The following is a 23446-nucleotide window of genomic DNA, read 5'->3' as shown; positions in this document are numbered from 1 at the left end:
AGCTCTCCGTGCACCCGTCCACAGCACTCGTCCCCTCAACCTCGCAAAGCACGACCGAACTCACCTGGTCGTGACTCGCCTCAAGGGGGCATACTCCCTCCCCTCGTTCCTGGAGGAGGCCATCCAGGTGCTCGCACTGGGTCTCTACCCAGTCCGCCAGCTCACCCCATTGTCCTCCACTACCTCCGTGTGTGTGTGTGTGCGCGCGTCACTTACCCCGTCTTCATCGTGTTGTCTCTCTATTTTTTCTGTCTCCCGTGTCTCTATACATTTATAAGTTTCTGTCGTCGTCACCTCGTGTCTCGTCTCACACGTTTTGGTCTCCCCATTTAATTTTTCCCCTTTGGTCACCGTCGATTCCTCTGTCACGACCCTCGCCCAACACGCCCCCCCGAATTATTTTTTTACCCGCCTCCACCGCGGGCCTGTCAGCCGTTGTACCCCCTTCCAGCTCGTTTGCTCCCACACGTGGAGTCGCCATTTTGAGTTCCCTGGTCACGGCCTTCATGCCCGCCTGCAGGCATCGGCCCATGTTCTGCGTCTCCCCCCGGAGCTCTTTCGTTTCTTCCTTCATGTTTGTTTCCATTTTAGTTTTCATGCGTTTTATTTCGTTTGTGAATGCATCCATTTTTTCGTTCATGTTCGCCAGCATGGTGAATAGCTGGGCTTTGTCGGGTGCGCTTGAGTGAGCCGTTTCGGCAGGGGTTGGGGAAGGGTTTTGGTGGAGAGGGGGGGGGGAGGTGTCATACACCGCGGCCGCACCTATTTCGGGCTCTGGGTTCAGTTGGGCGAGTCCGTGTTCCTGCACAATCAACATTTCCTGCTCGGGGATTCCATCCTGGACCATGGATTCTACACATTCTACATCCATTTCTAATACCCCCGGCTCCTGCTCGCCTTGAGACGCCATCTTGCTTCTCGTGAAGGGTTAATTTGAATCGCTCGTAATTTGGAGGGAATCGGGGGTCGCTTCTCTCACCCCTGGACCGATTCCCGTGAATTTAGCCGGAGACAGGAGAGCCCGTTTTCCTGTTCTCCGATACCAGTGCCGCGAGGAGGGCGATGGATTTGTATCGCACGACCTGACACCAGTGTTGCGGATTCGCGCCCGCCGGCGTGCTGACGGCCACGTAACTCGAATCGCGGCACGTCGCCCACCGGACGGACAATCCAGTCGTGACCCTCTCGGACTAACGCCGGGAACCAGTCACGGGTGGACCTTTCGGTCTCACCGCGATCGAGCCAATCAGCCCCCGCGTGGGATAGGGTTGCTCGCCAAATTCGACCTACCTAAGTACCCACACGGAGGGTAGACCGGGCGATCGCACCTCGCCGCAGGTCGACTTCGGACACGGGCCACTTAAGCGACCCGTTCCGTACTATCGGGATAACCGAGCGGTGTTATCGTCGGCCTCGACGGTTCGATTAATTATCGGGCGTATTCAGCCCACTAGCAACCCTTTACGTGAAGCAAGATGAGGATTCAATGAAATAAATGACGAAGCGAAGCGGGAAACAGTTCAACACAAAGCACATTTATTCGCGACGAACGGAAAGCACACATATTCAATTCCACCAAAAGCACATAGAAAAGCAAAACAAACACAATGCAATTTTACACAAAAAGCAAATGCGACAATGCAGATCTAATACCGATTACGCGAGCACACGGCAACACTTATACAATTTTACTTCACAGACGGCGCCGACAACACATACCCAAAACCAAGGAAAAGAATACCCTCAAGGATGAGGCGGGCCTGAGACCGGGTCGGGCCTACCCGTCTGGTGATGAGACGCGGAGCGGCGATGGTGCCTCAACTCCGCGGGCCTCGCGGACAGTGTCTGGTAGGGGGTGGGAAAGGGGCCCCCTTGGTCGCACTATCTCAGCGCGGGGGGAAACAGGAGGGGGTTGCTGATGCTCGGGGTATAGAGGATTCCTATTCTGCCTCGAGTCCCGCGACGAGCGTCTCCACCTCGGCCAGGTCGCGCTGTTGGCCTCCCTGGGGTGCAGCTCCCTGCACGACGCGAGCACCCCCTCGTCTGCCCTCGCCGCCTCTCCACAGCTCCGTCCCCTCCGCTCCGACTCCAACGCACACGACGACGACCAGCTCCTTCTTGCCAACTCCACCGCCCGCGAAGTCTTGACTCTCTGTTCCGACTTGACTGACGAACGCGGTCGCTTTTATAAGCCCCGTGGCTTCGCTCTCTCAGCTTTGACCCCCTCCCTTCGACCTTTCACCTCGCTCCCCATTGGCCCGAGCAAAAGTGGGCGTGAATGCTTTTTGATCCATAAATTTGCATATATCGATCGCCCTCCAACGCCCTGGGGGCGGGGCCAAATCGCCCCTCGCTCACCGATTGGACGGCACAAAAGTGGGCGTGTGTCGTTTTTGATCCGTTTTTGAAGCAGAAAATCCGTGGTTTTGTACACGCTGTTCGGCGCGCGCCCTGCACGAGTCCAACACTGGTACCCACAAGCGGCGCAAGAATGGTGGCGATGCGACGGTTGCGAGGTGTGACGTGAAGGTCGTGGCGGTTGTGGTGAAGCGGCGTTGTGGTTGGTGGTTGATGTTGTGACTGGTGGTGGTAACAATGGCGGTTGGTCCAAAATAAAGATAGTTAAAGAAAAACGGCTATCCTGAAGAGTCGCAGCACGCATGAATGACATGTATTCCCACTAGACAACGGGTTTGGGCCTAACTACACATGTACTTACCGAGATATCTCACCAAAGGGACCTGAATGGTGGTTTGCGAATTTGGTAACCACAACAATATATATATACATATATATATATATATATATATATATATATATATATATATATATATATATATATATATATATATATATATATATATATATATATATATATATATATATATATAACGAGAATTAACCGACAAAATTGACCGATCAATATACTTGAAAAATCTTCGATTTTGCAAGGAGTAATGATGACAAAATTAGATACCACCTGCTGGTCATCTAATTCTTACTGTGTGCCCCCAATTAATATGTACATTCTTAATTGAATTATCATAATGAAAGTATACATGATGTTGTTTAACTTTTAGTTGTGGCCAAAAATATTGGCACCCTTGCACTTTTTTCAAATGACTCGCAAATTTCTCTAAAAATAAGTTCAAATTGTCAAATATTTGGTCTCCACAATTCTTTTTCACTGTTAATATTGCAGAACCTTTGTTTTTTTTTATTCAGAACTTAATACAACCTTTTAAAATCAGAAAATAAAAAGAAATGGCATTGACCAATTTATTGACACCCTCGACTTAATATTTGGTAGCACAGCCTTGGGACAAAATAACTGCAGTCAAGGGCTTCCAAAAGCCACGAATGAGCTTCCGACACCTCTCCACTGGCACTTTGGCCCACTCTTCTTGTTCAAACTGCTCCAGTTCTTTCAGATTTGAAGGGTACCTTCTCCCACCTGCAGTTTTCAGATCTCCCCACAGGTGTTCAATGAGATTTAGATCTGGACTCATTGCTGGCCACTTCAGAACAGTCTTGGGTTTTTTCTTGTTTTTCTTTTTCTTTTGTATATATTGTCGAGGCTTGTATGAGAGCTAACACTCAACATACAGTAAGGGGGTCATGAGACAAGAGGGGCGGGAGAGGGAAGGACAAAACAGTGGGGAACAGAGACATTAGGAGATCTGTGGAAGGGAGAGGGATGGGGCGGGGAACACGGGGTATACAAGATGGACATTACAGGGACTTTCAGGAAGGAAAGCAGGGAATTTGAAGGAGGTGCGTTTGGGGTGGATTAACGGGGGTAGAAAAGATCGAGGTTTTGGATAGGGGAAGATAGGTGGTGGTGAACAGCTGTTTTGAAGGCCTGGGGGGAAGAATGGGATTGAAGAGAGAGTGGGAGTTTATTCCAAAGGTGGGGAAAAAAGAGGAATGAGAGAGTGAAGGTGAGCAGTGATTCGTGATTTTGGTCGTTTCACCAGAAGGGGGTTGTTGGCGGACCTTGAGTGCCCTGTGGAAATATGGTGGGGACATATAGCAGACAGAGTGGGTGGTGGGGGGTGACGAGACCGGAGAGGAGATGGTAGAAGACAGAAATACCACCGACCTGCCTGCAGTGAGAGAGTGACAGGCCCAAAGACTCGGCCTCATCGCTGGAGATCCCAATGATCCTAAATGCCTTGGTTTCCACACCGTGAAGCCGATAAAAGGTGAGAGGTAGGAGCACCAGCCCATAGGGGAGAGCAGCACTCAATCAGGCTGCGGACGAAAGTTTTGTATGTGGTCAGGAGTTCAGGTGGGCCGAGGAAGGACTTTGCACGACGGAGGATTCCCATTCGGCGACTGGCTTTGGAAGCCAGGTTGGAAATGTGGCTTTCCCAGGAAAGATTGTGGCAGATAGTGAGACCCAGGAGCTTGAAAGAAAGGAGTTCTTCCAGAGGATTGTTGAGAAAGTAGATTGGGGGACGGGGGAGGGTGGAGGGGGGTTCCAAACAGTCATTTTGAAGAGACATAGTGAGAGTGTGAGATTTGTCAGGATTGAAAGGCATGTTCCATGTGTTGGCCCAGTTTGTGTTTTTACCCAGATCGGCAGTGAGCGAAGAAGCTGCTGCTTGCCGGTCTCAGGGATGACAGATGGTATGGCAGAGGGTGGAGTCATCAGCAAAGAGATAAAGAGGATTTTGCAGAGAGTCAGATATCTTTGATGAAAACCAGTAAAAGAACAGGGCCCAGAACACTACCTTGAGGAACTCCAGCCTGGACAGAAAGAGGGGATGAGTGAACTCCATTTAGGGCCACACGTTCCCTGCGACAGGAGAAGATGTCTGTGAGCAATGAGTGGTGATGGCCTTGGAGACCATAGGAAGAGAGTTTGGTGAGCAGGGCAGCGTGCCAGACCGTGTCAAAAGCACGTGATATGTTGAGGGCTATGGCTCTGATTTCATGTCTGTCATTGAGCACTTCCATCTATTGTTGGGAGAGCAGAAGCAGCATATCCAAGGTAGAGTGGCCTGGTTTGAATCCAAATTGATGATTGGAAGCCAAGCCATTTGAGAAGGGGTTGGATTTAATGTCTAAAGCGTTGATTGTTTCCATTATCTTGCTGATGATTGGGAGAAGGCTGATTGGTCAACAGTTGCAGGGAACTGTTTTTGCACTTTTTATGCAGGGCGGTAATGTTTGCTGATTTCCAAGCAGATGGCAGATGACCTTGAGCAAATGAGAGGGTGAATGGAAAAGAGCGAGGGTGAGCAAGAGCAGAGGAACATGTTTTTAGGACACGTGGGCTGATCCCGTCTGGACCGGTTGCAGAATCTGAGGCAAGGTTTGACAGCAAGCTCTCCACTTTGTCAGAAGAAAAGGACCCCTTAGTCCAGGGACAGTTGGGTGCGACTGGGTAAGGTGGGTACAGAAAGCGATGGGTTTTGGACACAAGCCTTCGATGCAAATACTGAGTTTTGGCATTCAGCCTTTTCACGTGCGGTATCAGCAGTGCGGCCATTTGAGGCAAAGGAGGGGATGGAGGGGGAACATACACCAGAAACAGATTTTATTAGACACCACCAGGATTTGGAGGAGGGATGAGAGGTTTGAGAATTCAGACTTGAGATTAGAGAGATGTTTTTTTTCTGGCTCTCCTGAGGATAGACACACACTTGTTCCGAGCTTTATGGAAGGAACTGAGATTACATCAGTTGGGTTTGCTTTCCATGAGGCAAAGGCAAGTTGTTTCAGGCCAACTGCCTCGTCACAAGCTTCATTGAACTACGGGCAGGAGGATGAACCATTCCTGGGTGCTTTTTGAAGTTGGTGACGGATGGTTTTAGTTGAAACTGTCGTACCTTGTGTCTGAAGTTCAGCTTGAATCTGTGTGGCAGTTGATCGAGGTGCTTTCTCCACTATTCAAAGAATCCTTCGCTGCAATCTTTGATCAAGTTTTCTCTTGCGGCCACGTCTAGAGAGGTTGGCTACAGTGCCATGGGCCTTAACTTCCTGATAACATTGCGTAAGGTGGACACAGGAACATCCAGGTCTCCGTCGATGTACTTGTAACCTTGAGATTGTCCATGCTGGGCCACAATCTTGTGTCTGACCTCGTCACACAATTCTCTGGTTTTCTTTCTTTTCTCCATGCTCATTGCGGTACACAGTGACACAAAACAGCAGAATGACTCCTTTTCTCTATTCAAACTGGTTGAATGAGTGATTTTTTTTATATTGCAGGCACCTGCAACTCACCATAGGTGAGTTCAGTTCCAAAGTAAAGGCGAATCACCTTACCTGCTTGAAATCTAATTATTTCAAACAACTTCGAAAAGGTGCCCAATAATATTGTCCGGGCCATTTTAGGATTTCTGTGTTGAATAAGCGAAGAGGAATGAGAGAGTGAAGGTGAGCAGTGATTCGTGATTTTAGTGCATCGACGTTTTAGTGCATCCTCTCAGCGAGGGAGCCTCATGAGTGGAGTCGGCCAAAGGGCCTAATATAACCTGTGCCTCATGATTGCAGCAGGTTCATCAGCATCTCGAGGAGATGGGGGTGGACCAAGCATGATTCATTCCAAAAGATTTTTAATTTCAACAATTTTCTGTTGGAAATGCTGCGTTATTTGACAAAAGTTCAAGGGTGCCAATATCCGTGGCCACGACAGTAATATTTTCATGAAAATCACAATTTTCATCTTTGTTTTTAAATGTATGATTTTTTTTTGTGTTTTTTTTTTGGTCTACCTTTGTGCTCACAGTTGGAAAAGGACATTGAAAAACGTCTTGCACGAGTGCTTCCTACCATAAGTGATGGGAAGCCAATTACCACACGCCGCACGAGCTCAACGGATACTGAGGAGAAAGAGAACCGGTAGATAAGTCGAACAGAAGACAAAAATATTGTTTGAGTTGATATGTTTTTCGTGATATTCTAGTCTCAAACGGTGGTCATTGCTTTCTGCAGCTTTTATCCGCTGTTTGTACATTAGTATGTGCAATAAACTGTCCCATTGCAAGGTCATTGCAATGTCATATGGCATGGATTTGCATTTGTGCATCACCACAGTTTTGTTGATTGCATGTGGATCATGATGCTTTTGCAGCGACACAACAGGCTATTTGGGTGGCTCATTACGACGGCGATATGATGATGAAAGGAAAGAGTCGATATTTGCCCCAACAGGAGATGGCACAACAGGCACTGGGCAGATGCAACCTTCATATCGGCGCAGGTATGCCTCCAGTTTAGGTTGAAACATTCTGGAAATGTTATTTCTTTAAATGTTATTGCGATAGGCATGTTCAATGACTTCCTCGCAGACTTCCTCTCCTGTTGCAGTCAACTTGTGGCCCTTAATGGAGTTCTCTCATCCTGTGTGTTTGCGGACGTCATCCTGCAGTTGGGTTACTTTTTATTAGGAGGTTGGTGGCAGGATATGCAACCCGGCCACCGAAATACCCTTAATTCTGCAAAACGTACGAAAAGCAAAAAAAAATCTGAAAACCCACTCCGTGGGAGTACCTCCTATGCAGGTGCCCTCCGCAGGACAGCTCATCGGATGACGGGAATGGGGCAAAGCCTTTGGGATCCCCAATCTTTGAAGACCACGGGGTAACCTTCCCGGGTCAGATTGTGTTGGTGTGTGTCCGGGTGGTGCTTCGGTGTCTTCCACCAGACGGCGGTCTCCGTGCGTTAACCTGAGGCGGTCCCTTTGGGTGGGTGCCTGGAATGTCCTATCGCAAAGAGAGGATGATCACCTGTCTCTGTTATCATCTGAGCTCAAACGTTTCGACATTGGTATTGCAGCTCTCTCTGAGGTTCGGAGACCGAATTGCGGAGAGATCATGCCGGGTGGTTAAACCTATTATTGCTCTGGTCGCTCTGATGATTACCATACCCAAGGAGTTGCTGTCGCTGTGTCCATAAAGCTGACTCCAATGATTATTGACGTAACACCGATCAACAAATGTATTGTGAAACAAAGAATTTGTCACTCCTTGGGTGTAATTTCGATGTGTAAGGCCGATGTGTGAGGAATATGAGGGGGTAGAGCATCACCTGTGGTCAAGTGATTCTCGTCCTGCTTACAGGGGAATTTGCACATTGCGTTCATCCAAGCCCATCCCTCGGTGTACTGCAGTTAGAGCAGAGGGTGGTCGGCTCTTGACAGAGGAGTCTGAAGTGAAGGCCCACTGGGCCGGTTACTTTGAGCGGCTGTTCCAGGCTTATTCACCAGCTGTCGAGTTGGATGTCAGGGGTGTTACTATCCCTGTTGCTGACCCTCCAATCAACTGTAGTCCACCTTCGTTTGTGGAAACAGACTGCGGCGAGCCGGTTGAAATGGGGTAAAGCTCGTGGGATCTGTGGCATCCATTCCGAACATCTCAAGGTTGGTAGAAATGCTGGACTCATGTCGTTGCACACAGTTCTGTGCTCTGCATGGAACAGACATCATCCCAACTGATTGGAAGAGGAGGCTTGTTGTCCCTCTCTGGAAAGGGATGGGTGATTGCCAGGCCTGCAACAACTACCGAGGGTTGATGCTGCTCTCAGTGCCGGGCAAGTTCTTTGCTCTGATTATTCTTGATAAAGTTCGCCACCATCTGCTTGAGCACCAGCGTCCAGAGCAGTCAGGCTTTACACCAAAGAGGTTAATGATTTACTGTACCCTTGCTCTTCGGGTCCTCACCGAACGCAGACGAGAGTTTCGGCAAGGGCTGCTTGCAGCCTATGTTGATCTCTGTAAAGCATTCGATTCAGTGCATCGGGATGCCCTCTGGAGGATTCTCGGTCTTCATGGGGTGCCACCAAAACTGATCAGTCTTTTGTTGGAACTATATTCTTGTACTGAGAGTGCTGTGTGATGTGGTGATACCATCTCTGACTTATTTCCAGTTGTTACTGGAGTTCGTCAGGGGTGTGTACTGGCCCCCACACTTTCCAGCACTTGTGTGGACTGGATTCAAGGGAGGATGTCAGAGAGATCAAGCTGTAGTGCATCATTTGGGAATGTCAAGATCTCGGACCTTGATTTCGCAAATGATGCAGTCATCTTTGCGGAGACTCCAGATATCCTTTTGGGTGCTCTTGAGGTGCTGAATGAGGAGTCGGAGCTGCTGGGATTATGGGTTTTTTTTAGGTCAAAACGAAAATCCAAGCTTTCAATGACATCTTGGATGCTGTTCTCTTCTCTGTACCTGTTTGTGGCAAGGTTGTTGAGATCACGGAGAGATTCACTTTCCTTGGCAGCGATGTTCATGTCTCTGCTGGCTGTCAGCCAGAGGTCAACAGACATCTGGGTCAGGCTTGTGGAGTCATAGATTCACTGGATCATGGGATGTCATGTTGCCAGTACCTGTGCGGGAGGACGAAAGTCCGAGTCTTCAGGTCCTTGTGCTTCCAGTCTTGCCCTATGGATGTGAGACTTGGACTCTGACCAGGGATCTGAGACGGCAACTTAATTCCTTTGGTCCCAGGTCTCTTCAGAGAATCCTTGGCTATAGCTGGTCGGACTTTGTGTCCAACGAGTGGTTGCTGTGAGAGACTCAAATGAGATTTGTTACCTTGTGTTAGATGCGTCCTTGAGTGTCGGATGCGGCTGTGTGGACATGTGGCTCGTTTTCCTGATGCTGATCCTGCTAACCAGATTCTCTCAGCGAGGGAGCCTCATGAGTGGAGTAGGCCAAAGGGCCTAACCTGTGCCTTATGATTGCAGCAGGTTCATCAGCATCTCGAGGAGATGGGGATGGACCAAGCATCTGCCTCAGGGACATCTCGACGGAGGCCCCTGGAGTACAGGTGGAAAGTGGACGCAGCAACGCGCTGCTCTGGCGCATGATCCCATACGTGACCTGACCTCATCCTAGCTTCCTGTCCAAGCTGCTGGAGTTCCTCAAGGCAATGTTCCTGGCCCTGTTCTTTTCCTGGTTTCCATCAATGATTTCTCCGACTCTCGGGAAAATCCTCTTTATGTGTTTGCTGATGATTGCACCCTCTGCCATCCATCAGATTGGCAAGCAGCAGCGTCTTCACTCTCTGCAGATCTGGATAAAAATCACAAGCTGGTCCAACACGTGGAACACTTCTTTCAATCCTGACAAATCTCACACGCTTACTCTGTCTCTCCAAAAGGACCTTCTGGAGAACCCTCCCACTGACTTTCTTAACAATCCTCTTGAAGAAGGCCTTTCATTCAATCTTCTGGGTCTCACGATCTGCCATGATCTTTCCTGGGAAAGCCGCATTTCCAGGCTGTCCTCCAACGCCAGTGGCTGGCTGGGCATCCTCCGTCGTGCAAAGTCCTTCCTTGGCACACCTGAGCTCCTGACCACATACAAAGCTTTCGTCCACATGCTGATGGAGTACTCCTCTCTCCTATGGGCTGGTGCTCCTGCCTCTCACCTTTCTTGGCTTCGTACTGTGGAAACCAATACATTTAGGATCATTGGAATCTCCCACGATGAGCCTGAGTCTTTGAGCCTCTTACTCTCACACCGCAGGCAGGTCGGTGGTTTTCAATCTTCTTCAGTCTCCTCTCCGTCCTCGCCTCCACCCCTGCTCTGTCTGAGATATGTCTTGCCCCCACCCCCCCCCCCCCCATATTTCTGCAGGGCGCTCAAGGTCCTTCTGCCACCCCCTTCTGGTAAAACTGCCAAAGTTAAGAATCACTGCTCACCTTCACTCTTTCATTCCTCTTTTTTTCCCCACCTTTGGAACAAACTCCCACACATTCTTCGGTCCCACTCTTCCCTCCAGGTCTTCAAAACAGCTGTTCACCACCATCTCTTATCTTCCCCCATCCAAAACCACGATCTTTTCGACCCCCGCGAATCCGCCCCATACCCACCTCCTTCAAATTCCCTGGTTTCATTCCTGACAGTCCCTGTGGTGTCCATCTTGTTTACCCGGTATACCCCGCCCCATCCCTCTCCCTTCCACAGATCTTCTCACGTCTCTGTTCCCCACTTTTTTTCCTTCCCTCTTCTGCACCTCTTGCGTAATGCTCCCCTTGTTGTACTTTCTTTGTGTTCGCTCTCATATGAGTCTCGATATTGTATACAAAATAAATAATGCTTGGTTTAAAATTGTGACCTGAAGGCTCTTGACAGACAGACAGAATAACAAAATAGACTGACCAAGATAATTGAAAACTCTTCGATTTTACAAGTAATGAATGAAAAGAAAGAACCCAACCTCAGTTGTGGTGCCAGTCATACACAGACAATGAAGGGGAAACAGTCATGGACTCGAGGCTGAAACCACCCTCTGGTGTGGTCTCCAGCTCCCGTGTCGACCTTGAACCACAGCCAACGTTGAGAAGAGCTCGTTCCAGCCGATCCACCTTCCAGTTCTCTGGAGACCTCCAGTTCCACTACAAAGCAGTGAGGAAGGAGAACAGGAGAGTGACAGCAAAGAAGGGTGCAGCAAAAATGATCAAGAAGAGCTTTTCCTGCATGCGTGGCCCGAGCTTTTATTTTGCTGAGGGCTGGCCCTTCAGCGCACGTCCGGTTTTCCAATTTACAAGAAATTAAGGCGCATGAGGAGGCCATTCGGCCCATCATGCCTGCGCCACACCAATACCAGATTTAATCAATCTGTCGATATCCCTTCCCTTCGTGTGCAGCCTTTTGGCTGCGACACCGGTACTCATTTTGCCGACCTCAGAAGGATGACAGGCTGGGTGAACCCCCTGGTGTTAATTCAGCAGCCAACGGGGCTTGAATTCAGAACCCTAGGATCCAAGCCAATTGTGGGGCTTTGCCCTGGGTGGTGCTCTCACAGGAATGTCCCACCCACTTTTCGTTTTTCACTCCGAACATATCAGAGTATTGGACCGGAGCTGTGTGAAGTCCTCTTTACGGACCCACGGGCAATTATTGTCGCCTGGCACACAGCTCAATATATGCCTATATCCACGCACCTCTCGTCCAACCTTGGCTTTGCCTGTATACAAGAAGTTTTACATGACACGCCCTTACCCTCATCCATGACTGGCTTGCACAACATGTGGCTTCATGATCAGCACCCGATATACTTCTGCAAACCTCATCAATGCACATATTATGTACAATTTACCTCTCACAGTTACCTGGTTACAGATGTAAATCTATTCTACTCAATACATAGTCCATGGTATCTTAACGCATTCGAGCTACATGGCCCCCCCATTCTCCCCCCCCCCCCATTTGACGTGTGTATATATTGTTTTAAATATGTGCATGCGCATGATTTTGATTGACCACACTCTTTTTCAGAGTGTTGGTGCTGCCGAAGCAGTGTTTTGGCGAGAGTTATACTGGATGGTTTGCCATTGCCTTCCCAGAGTTGTTTGTCTGTGCTCTATCCTTTTCAATGTTGAGCATCAAGTGAGGAAATGGCACTTCCATTATTTAAAATCTTTGGTATTACTTGGACGGGTTTCGAACCACCGACCTCCCAGACTCTGAGTAGATGCTCTAACGGTTAACCCTTCTTAGGACGAGTGGATACTCACTCTAAGGTGTGTGTGTGTGTGTGTGTGTGTGTGTGTGCGTGCGTGCGTGCGTGCGTGTGTGCGTGCGTGCGTGCGTGCGCGCGTGTGTTCGTGCGTCCATGATGACACACACGTGTGTTATCTCCATTTGCAGGTTTGAGCAGATGGAGCCAAGTCCTCCCAGGACTCGGTGTCCACCTTGGCATCGGTAATGGGTCACAGTTTATGGACCAAGCTGTTTAACTTTGTTGTTCTCAGAGTTTTGTTCCGAAGGCTGTTTTCAGAATAGTCACTGAACACCGGACCACCTCCAATTATAGTTCATTTGTGGTAATATTCCTGGGGATGGTTTTCAAAATCTTAGTGAGGTTCTTTTGTGTTGGCATGAGTGCGTGCTAGTGGTAAATACACGTTTTACATATTTGGAATGAGCTCTTTATTTCAAAGTGTTGCAGCTATAATAATTTTTCGTGTTAATATGGCAAATGTTATGAAATAAGAGGTGCATTTTCGTGTTGCCAAGCAGCGAGTGGTAGTGTATCTTGGATCATTTGATCCGTGGTGAGCAGAGCGAGACTGCACCGACCGACTTTTATTTATGGACATTTTCCAAAGGTTTTGGGAATTTTCTTTTTTTTATGCCTGCGCTGCTGTAGGAGCCAAAAGAATTGTTTTCGGGTCATGCGTCCGTCCATGATCAATTTTTACCTCCGTCACTGAAGGTGGAAGGGGGTTATGTTTTCACCCGTGTTTGTCTTTCTGTTACTTGCAAAATCGAAGATTTTTCAAGTACAGTATATTGGTCAGTCGATTTTGTTATTGTGTCAGTTTGTTTGACTGTCAATCACCTACATGTCACAATTTAAAACCGATCTTCACGAAACTTCACCAAGAATGCCTGTTGGTTTTGAGGTCAAAGGTCATCTTGAGGTCAAATTTCTAAAATCGTCATTTTTCATCCGATTGACTTCAAATCTGAATAAGATTTGCATATTGCTTCATTAAGTGGAAAACCAACTATTTTTGATATAAAAAGGTCAAAGGTTAACTCAAAGTCAAACTTCTAAAATCATCAATTTTTATCTGAAAAATCATCAATTTTCATCCAATTGACTTGAAAATTTAACAGCAGTTGCATCGTGCATCATTGAATTGGGAAACCAACTATTTTTGAGATGAAAAGCTCAAAGGTCAACTCAAGTTCAAACTTCTAAAATCATCAATTTTCAATTGAAAAATCGTCAACTTGCATCCTATTAACTTGAAAGTTGAAAGTTGAACAGGATTTGCAGTCCATCACTGAATTTGGAAACCAACTATTTTTGAGGTCAAAAGGTCAAACTTCTAAAATCATCAATGTGAATCTGAAAAATAATCAATTTTCATCCGATTGACCTGAGCTTTGGTTAAGATTGTCAATTTTAATATTGATTAAATGGACAAGTTGATGTATCCATGGCACCCTTTGGAGAGGGGGGGGGGTGGATTTTGCATGACTTTTTCTTGTTTGTCTGTTTGGCTGTTTGTGTGCAGGATATCTAAAAAAAGTTGTCGACGGATTTGGATGAGATTTGGTGAGCTGGTTGGGTGTATGACAAGGTCAAACTGATTAGATTTTGGTGAAGATCTGGATCTGGATCTGGCTACTTGTATTTTTTATGTGATTGTTCACCATTGAGAGATAGGCCTAAACTGATATATATCGTATCTCAAAAAGTTGTGTTAACGGATTCGGATGAAACTTGGTGGACAGGTGAGGTGTGTGACAAGGACGAATTGATTCGATTTTGGTGAAGATCCGAATTCGGATCTGGATACGAGAATTTTTTAATTTTCAAAGTGATTCTTCACCAATGAGAAAGGGCCAAAAACGATATACAGCATGATATTTCAAAAATGTTTTTGGGCCCAATATGTTCTCGTGGATCAGGCATTGTATGGCGGAGGTATGCGCTCCACCGAGTGCCCTTATAGTTGCTACTGCGATAACTTGTGAACCACTGAAAGGGATTTTTTTAAACAAAGGTGTATGATGATGCAGAGATGAATTGATTAGATTTTGGGTCCAAAGGGTCAAAGGTCATGTGACCTTTAGTTGAAAGTTGGAGATTTTCGTTGCTGTGATAAGTTGTGAACTGCTGAAGGTATTTTGCCCAAACTTGGCAGAACTATGGACTGTAAGACAAAAATGAATTGATTAAATCTTGGGTTCAAAAGGTCAAGACCCACGGTCAAGTGACCTTTAATGGAAAATCTGTGTTACTGAAATAACTCATGAAACATTCAAGAGATTTCAACCATACCTGATGCACTTTTATGGACTGTCATACAAATATAAACGGATTCAAATTTAGATTGAACAGGTCAAAGGTAAAAGGTCATATGCACTTTTAAAATCATTTAGCAGACTATAACTCAAGTTTGAAGCATCTGATATGTCTCCTTATCCTCCTTCTCCTTCTCCTCCTCCTCCTCCGTCTCCTCCTCCTCCTTGTCCTCGTCCTTGTCCTTCTTCTCTCTATCTCAAGGAACCTTTAATATTTCATGTGACCTCCTGACATCGGACCTAACAGTGAGTTGACGAATAACGTGGGCAGAGGCATATTCATTGACCTATTCTCGTAATCCTTGGACAAAAATAAGAAAAATACTATTTGCATTTTTCTTTTTTATACAAGATCGAGGCTCATGAAAAGCAAGGTAACAGAAGGTATGAACTGACAGTGGAGTAGTGTTGCAACTCATGGACACAAGCAATCAAATATATGGATTGGAAGAGAGAGAGACAGACGAGGACGAGGACTGCAGGAAACGATACAATCTTTAAGTCTAAATTTGAGTTGGGTTTACTCGGGTGAGCCCTTTGTAGCCCTGCTGTCTACCGGTTTGTGTACAATATCATTGTTATTATTTTGTGAAATAGCCTGGGTTTTGTCTTTGTGGTTTCCTTACTGTGGTCATGCTGTGGTCATGTGAGAATGCATAAGGAGGTGTCTGTCTGTCTGTCTGTCTGTCTGTCCATCTTACTTGATTACGAAGCAGTTTGCACGTTTTGGTGCCAAGCATGCTGGTCAGGGAGGGGGTGGAGGGAGAAACTGCACCAAGGGGGCCTGTTTTATGATAAAATTGGGAATTGAATAAGGAATATTTAATTGGTTGGTTAAAAGTTAAATAAAGCAAATGAACCCACAGGTTTTGCTTAAAAAGGAAGGTTTTCTGAGATTGTAATGTTACAACCGTATAAACTAGAGAGAAGACTGTACAAACGATAAATCCTTATTTATGCGAGTTCAACTGGAGTCTATCTTTGTTTGTGGAGAGGAAAGTCTGCAATTTGGTATAAAATGCTGATTTCACTGAAATGGTTTGGAGATCAGTTTAATTGGCTTAATGCAATCACTGTCTCTTTTTTTCCTTTTTTCTTTTTTGGATTTTTGGAAAGAAAAATAAAGAAAATCACACAAAGTGGGTGGGAAGTTTGCTTGAGTTTATATTTTTGGCGTTGCAGAGTTGAGGAAGGTAATGAACTTGGTTTATCCACTTGCAATGAAGGAGCTCAAAGCAGATTTAATTAGTCTGTCGGTCTGCTCCACAATTAAAATTAATGATTGCTTTACACAGGCGTGTGTGTGGGCACTGCTTGTATTGGGGGTGATTGCTCATTTCTGCTTTCCAAGTGCAAAAACAAGAGGGCATCCACACTGTTGATTCGTAAAATGCATATCTTTTTTGATTAACAGTGATGTAATTGCAGTGGCTGGAGCATGGCTAGCTTGGCCGCAGTCACAAGATTATAATGAGCAGGGAAGTGTTGTTCGAGTTTGCATTTTTTTTGTTGTTGTTTTGTTTTGAGATTCATAGGCTCTGACGGCAAATCATAATAATAGAGATTTATATCGTCATCACCTTCAAGTTGTATTTAACTTTTCATCACTTGTCTGACAATTTTCTACAGTTCTCAGTTGCAACATCCCTCATTCAACATTGTCAGGTTCTCCTCGCCCCCTCTCCCCCACCCCCACCCCTCTCATTGACTTCCCCATGGGTACTGTTGACAGTCTATCCACCTGCTTCTCAAATGACCATTGGATTACGAGGGCTTGGTGGGTTTATCCATATAGCTATCAGACGGTTTTGGATGTGGGAGGGAGGGGTGGGGGTGGGTAGAGGATCAGGGAGGGTTCACTTCTCTTCCATCTTTCCTGACATCGATAGTTTGTTGCTTCAAGTTGTTTTCGACTTCAGTGGTCAAGGTCAGCATGGTCTCGATCTCAAATCTGTGAGATGCACAATGCCTTTTGAGAATTGAGAGTGATGACACTTGTGTTGCCCTCCATCTTTCCTTTCATGTCAATGACGCATATCATGGAACAGACGTTTTTATTGTATTGTTCCAGCAGGCTTGTTGGTCCCATTTTTGATAGTTCTGTCATGACCTGCTGACCTGAACCGAGGGGGCACAGCACAAATTGGCTCATGGATAGCGTGGCATAACTCACACGTGTGCTTGAAGGTTGTTCCAGATGGTCTGAGGCTGAGCAGAGACAGTGTTCAGAAGCTTTTTGGAACTGCTTACCAGTGTTGATGCATAAATGTACTTCCGATTAAAGATCGTTGTCACCATTTGCTTTTCCTCCATCTTTTGTCCCTGTTTGACAAGTGACCGTTGTCTGCTTCTCCTTTGTCTGCCAACTCTCTTCAGCCTAATTGTTTTGTGTTGACCTCTCATCTTTTAATTTCGTCCATGAGTCTTGAACGATAAAGGCCCAGTCACACCTTGACGATTTAGCCAGCGTATGCCGATTTATGAAAAATTTGTCTAGAACGCTGGCACACGTCGAATACGTTATGGGTACGTTTTGTGTACATTAAGAGCACGCTGAAAAACACTACCATAGGTCGTATTACGCTGGTTTAAAAAGTTGAACTTTTTGGTTGTCCAAAAAATTTTGCATGCTTGAAATTTTACGACGTACTCGGCGTTTGGCTCACACGTTCCGCTACGCTGGCCATATGTTGTAGGCACGTTATGCGATCGTTGACACACGTTAATTGTATGTTACTCATAAGTCGAAACACGTAGAGGTAACATTCGCGTGCCCGAAACTTATTTCTAACCTCTGAGTAACGTTTTGTAAGCACGATACACGAACGTTGTTCACACTTCGCAACACGTTACTTGAAAGTTCCTCATACGTCGAAACACATCAAAGTAATGTTTAGGGTAACCGTGACTTATTTATAACCTATGAATAACGTGCTTGGGAATTACGCTATGCATACGCTGGACTATCATTGGGCATAGGTTGTGGCCGCCTAAAACACGATAAACAATCGTTGGTATAACTTATCTATAAGTTATCGAAGCGTTCTGTGTTCATTACGAGTACATTATGCATTTGTCGAAATGGTTTTTAATACTTTAAAAAGTAAAACAAAGAAATATGTCATCGTGGGAACGAGGAAAAAAAATTAGCCGAAAAAAAACATCGAACAATGGTGCAAAGTAGTCTCCTATTCGTGGACGTCACCCACACCCTCCCCCTCACGCTCACCTACGACTACTGACATGGACCTACTACTACTACTCCTACTTCTGACATAGACATACTACTACTAAAGACATGCTACCGCTACTAATGACATAGCCCTACTATTACTACTACTACTACTACTGCCATAGACTTACTACTACTACTGACATAGACAGACAACTACTACCAATGCTAATACTACAACTACTACTACTGTCACACACACCAACTACTGCTAATAGTATTACTACTACTGATACTACTGGCATGGAGTCTGGAACAATGATGGGTTCCTCTTGTGAAGCCCATTTGTATATACCAATTCCCCTTAACGCTGCCAATACGCCATTATACGGTAGATGTAAGTTAGAAACACGTTCAGTAAGTGCTGTGGCCGTCCGGAAGACGTCAATCTAATTCGTCTACATACGACAATGTGCGTTTGAGATACGTTACACACAGGTTCATAGCATGTTACTCAAAGGTTAGAAGCACATTATACTTAGGTTCAAAGCATGCTACACATTGGTTAAAAGCACGTTACTCGTAGGTTCATAGCACGCTAGTCATTGGTTCAAGGCAAGTTACAAATAGGTTCAATGCACGTTACTCATAGGTTTCAAGCACGTTAAACATAGGTTCAGAGCACGCTACTCATAGGTTAAAAGGACGTTACCCATTGGTTGAAAATTTGGTTTCGGGTATGTTAAATATTACCTTGACGTGTTTCGACGTATGAGTAACCTACAAGTAACGTGTGTCCGTAGTGTGTAAATGATCGCGGAGCGTGCCAGGAACATATGACAACGCATGCGGAACGTGTTAGCCATACGCCGAGTACGTCGAAAATTTTTCAGCATGCTTGAAATGTTACGACGTATTACACGTACCATGTAATATGACAGCGTACTTCATTGTTTTCCAGCCTACTCTTAACGTATACACAACTTACCTGTACCGTATTTGTCGTGCGCCAAGCGTTTTAGACACATTTTTCATAGGCCGGCATATGCTGGCAAAATCGTCAAGGTGTGACTGCTATGTTGACACTTCAAATTCTCAAGCGGTTATGATTTAAATCGGCGTCCGACAGGTTCTTAACAGGCTACGCCACGAGTTCGCTGGCGATACGTTTAGCGTGCTATGCGTAAGTTAAACTATCGTTGGGCATAGATTGTGAACGCCGACAACAGGCTAAGAATTCGTTGGTAAAAGTTATCAATAACACAACGAAACGTTCTGTGCCCATTACTAATAGGTTATGCATACGACCAACACGTTATGAATACGCCCAAAACTTTAAGAAAGACATCAAAATTTCAGTGTACGCCAACGTTTTACATACATTTTTATACGTTGCCATTGCTGGTTAAAACGTCAAGGTGTGACAGGGCCCTAGAAGTGTGTGTGTGTGTGTGTGTGTGTGTGTGTGTGTGTGCGTGTGTGTGTGTGTGTGTGTGTGTGTGTGTGTGTGTGTGTGTGTGTGTGTGTGTGTGTGTGTGTGTGTGTGTGTATGTATATATATATGTGTATATATGTGTATATATATATGAGGCGCCACGAGGAGGAGTGATGCAAGGGCCACATCGGCCATTTTGGAGTTAATGCCATATAGCACTATTTTAACCCTTTCCCTATCATCTCAGCCATGGACCACCACTTTAAACCCTCCCTCCACCACCTTCGCCTCTCCTTCTGCGGCCATTCCTGCACCGCTTGTGGGCACCGAGCGTCGGGCTGTCCTGGCCTCGTGCGGGACGCGCGCCGAGCCACGGGTGCAAATAGCGGCCTTTCCGAGGTGAAGTCGGATCAGGAATGATACACACCCACTTCTGATCCGTCCAATCAGCAAGCGCGGGACGGTTTGGCCCCGCCTCCAGGCGCGTCGGAGTAGAATCGATATATGCAAATTCGAGGATCAGGGGAGGCTCACGACCCTTTTTCTCCGTCCAATGGGCGAGCGTGGCTCCACCCCCGAGCTCGTTCTGATCCAGAAATTTGCATATGGGTTCTCCTACACCACTATAAAGCGCCGAGCGCGGGGCGAATTCAGTGACTTTTTCGGTCAAGGCGAGTTGGAGTTTTGAGTTGGAGTCAGGAAGGTCGAGGCAGTCAAGTCGGGTCTGGAGAGTGGCAGTCTGTCGGGGTTCGGAGTCTGTCGGGGAGCTGCAGAGAGAGGAAGCCTGGAGCCTGGAGTGCAGTCGAGGTGATTTGCTGCAGTCGGCTGAGGGGAATTGCGGAGGGGACCGGATACCTCGGGTCCGAGGCAAGAAAGACGGCTGTTGGCGATGAGGTCGCAGTGGAGTCGCTCGTCGCGGGACCCAAGCAAGCCAGCTATCCTCTTTCCCCAGAGCATCAACAATTCCCCCCTTTTTCCCCCCCGCGCTGAGATAGTGCGAAAAGGGGGCCCCGTTCCCACCCCACCCCAAGCAGTGCCAACGAAACCCGCGAAGGAGCGCGGAGTCGGGGCACCACCGCCACATTTGCGGCTCATCACAAGACACGGGTAGGATCCACCCGGTCTCGCGGCCCACAGGCCCCGTCTGCCCCCTTGTCTTTGAGGGTGGCCCTTTTCTTTTGCTTTTGAGTAAATGTGTTGTCGGCACCGTCTGTAAAGTAAAACTGTGTAAGTGTTGCCGTGTGCACGCGTAGTCGGTTGTAGATCTGCATTGTTGTGTTTATTTTGTTACATCTGCTTTTGGTGCATAATTGTTGTAATTGTATATGTGTGCTTTCCGTGTGCCGCGGAATAAATGTGCCTTATGTCGAACTGTTTTCCCGTTTTGCTTCGTCTTTTCTTTAATTGAATCTCCATCTTGCTTCACGTAAAGGGTTGGTAGTGGGCTTAATACGCCCGATAATTAATCGGAACCGTCGAGGTCGACGATAACACCGCTCGGTTATCCCGATAGTACGGAACGGGTCGCTTAAGTGGCCCGTGTCCGGAGTCGACCTGCGGCGAGGTGCGATCGCCCGGTCTACCCTCCGTGTGGGTACTGAGGTAGGTCGAATTTGGCGAACAACCCTATCCCACGTGGGGGGCCGATTGGCACGATCATGGTGAGGCCGAAAGGCCCACCCGTGACTAGTTCCCGGCGTTAGTCCGAGAGGGTCACGACAGAATTGTCCGTCCGGTGGGCGACGTGCCGCGATTCAAGTTGCGTGGCCGCTTGCACGCCCGGGGGCGCGAATTCGCAACTATATATATATATATATATATATATATATATATATATATATATATATATATATATATATATATATATATATATATATATATATATATATATATATATATATATATATATATATATATATATATATTATGAAAGGTATTATTGGGCATTCCTGATTGTGTCCTGCCTTCTTTAGTCTGATGCTGTATAATGCTACAAGAAGTTATCGACACACTGTTTTCCCAAATACACTTAAAAACTCTAAGCTCTGTGTTTGCCTCCAAATCTCGTGTACCCAATCCATCCCGCTCTGTCCGCATTGTACTCCCTCTAACCCACTGTCAACTGGGCCCGAGAAGGTAGAGAAAGTTCTTTCCAGCCTTGACACTACTTCGGCGATGGGCTCAGATGTTTTAATCACTGGTGTTCTAAAACCCTGCTCTGCTATTTTTGCACACCCCTTGACTGCCCTATTCAGTCGGTCCTCCTTTGGCCACCTCCCATTGGTCTGGAAGTCAGCAAACCTCACTCTCTTTTTCAAGAAAAGTGTAATAACAGATCCTATTGACTACAGACCAGTGGGCTGACTGAATTACAAGCAAAGTCATGGAATCGATCTGGCTGTTTGAAAAAAGGAAAGACTTGACATCAGCAGCAATGACCTATTTTGGGCATTTGACACATTCTCGCACCCTGCTTTGCTTTCCAAGCTCTCTGCCTGTGACATACAAGTCTGCCTTGATTCCTGTATTTGACTTCCTTCATTCATCCAGTCAACATGTTGCCATCAATGGAACCCTCTCCTCCTTTGTCATATTGGAGGCTGGACTTCCCCAAGGCAGTGTCTTGGACCCACTACTATTCCTCATCTACATGAACAACCTTTCCGTTGCTCTGGAAAAACCTCTCTTCCTTTTTTTCAGACGACTCCACATTGTGTCGCACAGTACCCCATCCTGCAGCTGGGCAGACTGCAGTACCATCACTTTGCTGATCTGTACTTGTTTATATGCTGGTCTGATAAATGGAGCATGTTCTTCAATCCTTGAAATTCTCAGTCTCACACTGTCACTCCGGAAAGATCATCAAGCTAACCCACCCATGTATTTCCATGGTCAGCCACTGGAAGAGGTTATTGAACTTCTTGGCATCAACCTGAGCCATGACTTCTCCTGGGTCAATCGCATAGCAAAGCTGACCTCGAGAGCCAACCATAGATTGGGCATCCTTCCCCAATCCAACTTTTCCTTTTGAAAATCATAGCTTCTCACAATCTACAATGCCTTTGTAGCTCAATGGAGTACTGCTTTCTGCTAAGGGCTGGCAGCCCTGCATCACATCTATCTCTCTTGGATTCAGTGAAATCTGAAGTTCTCAATGTTTTGGGGATCCCTGTGATGAAGTCGAAGCACAAGGTATGTTGCTGTCACAGCTCAGGCAGGTCGTTGGTCTCTTTTTTTATTTTTATTTTTTTTTCTTTTTTACCCTTTTTCTTTTATATCGCTCCCTCTGCTTCCTGTCCTCTGACCCTCCCTCGCAACTCCAAAATGCATGTGTTCTTCCAGTAACCCACCCCTTCACCACCGTCAGTTAAAATTCCAAAATCAAGGCTGACTGTACACTTCAACTCCTTTGTTCCTCACTTCTCCCATATATGGAACCATCTTTTAGAGGATGTTCTTTCCCACGCTTCACTCCAGTGCTTCAAAGAAACAGTGCACTGCCATGCCACCTCATTTTATCCACCATTCTCACCCAAGATTTTATTACCCACATTAACCCTTCCAAACCCAACCCTCTGGTTGCTGGTTTCAGTGCCTCCTTTTGTTTTTTCTCTATTATTTTCCTTTTTACCCTCGCCGAAGGATTTGGAGAGGGAATTGCATTTGGGTCCGTTTGTCTGTCTGCCTGTCTGTCTGCCTGTCTGTCTGTTTGTCCAAACAGAACTTTCGTGTTTTTCTCTGCAACCGCTTGTCGGATTGAGATGAAAGTTTCACCATTGGTGCGACTACTCGTGTAGAATGTTTAATGATAATTATGATGTCATAGGTCACGTGGTGTGGCAGCCATATTGGAAAAACTTTGGACGTCTGTATCTCTGAAACTGCACCAAGGAAAAAAATATAAATTTGGCACAAAGCAAGTACTCCTCATGGGGTATGTGTTTTTTTTTTATGACGTCATAGGTGCCCTCGCTATGACATCATCATTGCATATGTAGAATGCCGCATCCAATCTGTATGAAAAATTTTGAGGGTCATCTTGGGATGCAATGGTCCACA

At 46.4% G+C, this 23446-nt stretch overlaps 1 protein-coding gene across 15 annotated transcripts in view; it reads left to right on the top strand.

Moving 5' to 3' along the window:
* Nucleotides 1-23446, top strand: part of PPP1R12A (protein phosphatase 1 regulatory subunit 12A) — a 269267-nt gene that overhangs the window by 134137 nt on the left and 111684 nt on the right. For all 15 annotated transcript variants that reach the window (XM_085889079.1, XM_085889132.1, XM_085889175.1 and 12 more), the window contains 2 exons: nt 6740-6852; nt 7085-7213. In XM_085889079.1, coding sequence (XP_085745205.1) covers nt 6740-6852; nt 7085-7213 — 242 coding nt within the window. The remainder of the gene's footprint in view (nt 1-6739; nt 6853-7084; nt 7214-23446) is intronic.

Source organism: Eptatretus burgeri, chromosome 1 (assembly GCF_056783735.1).
Source record: "Eptatretus burgeri isolate ZD-2024b chromosome 1, Ebu_testis_v1, whole genome shotgun sequence".
Lineage (NCBI taxonomy): Eukaryota > Metazoa > Chordata > Myxini > Myxiniformes > Myxinidae > Eptatretus > Eptatretus burgeri.
The sequence above is the reverse complement of the archived record's forward strand: the minus strand, read 5'-3'. Positions and strand labels throughout refer to the sequence as shown.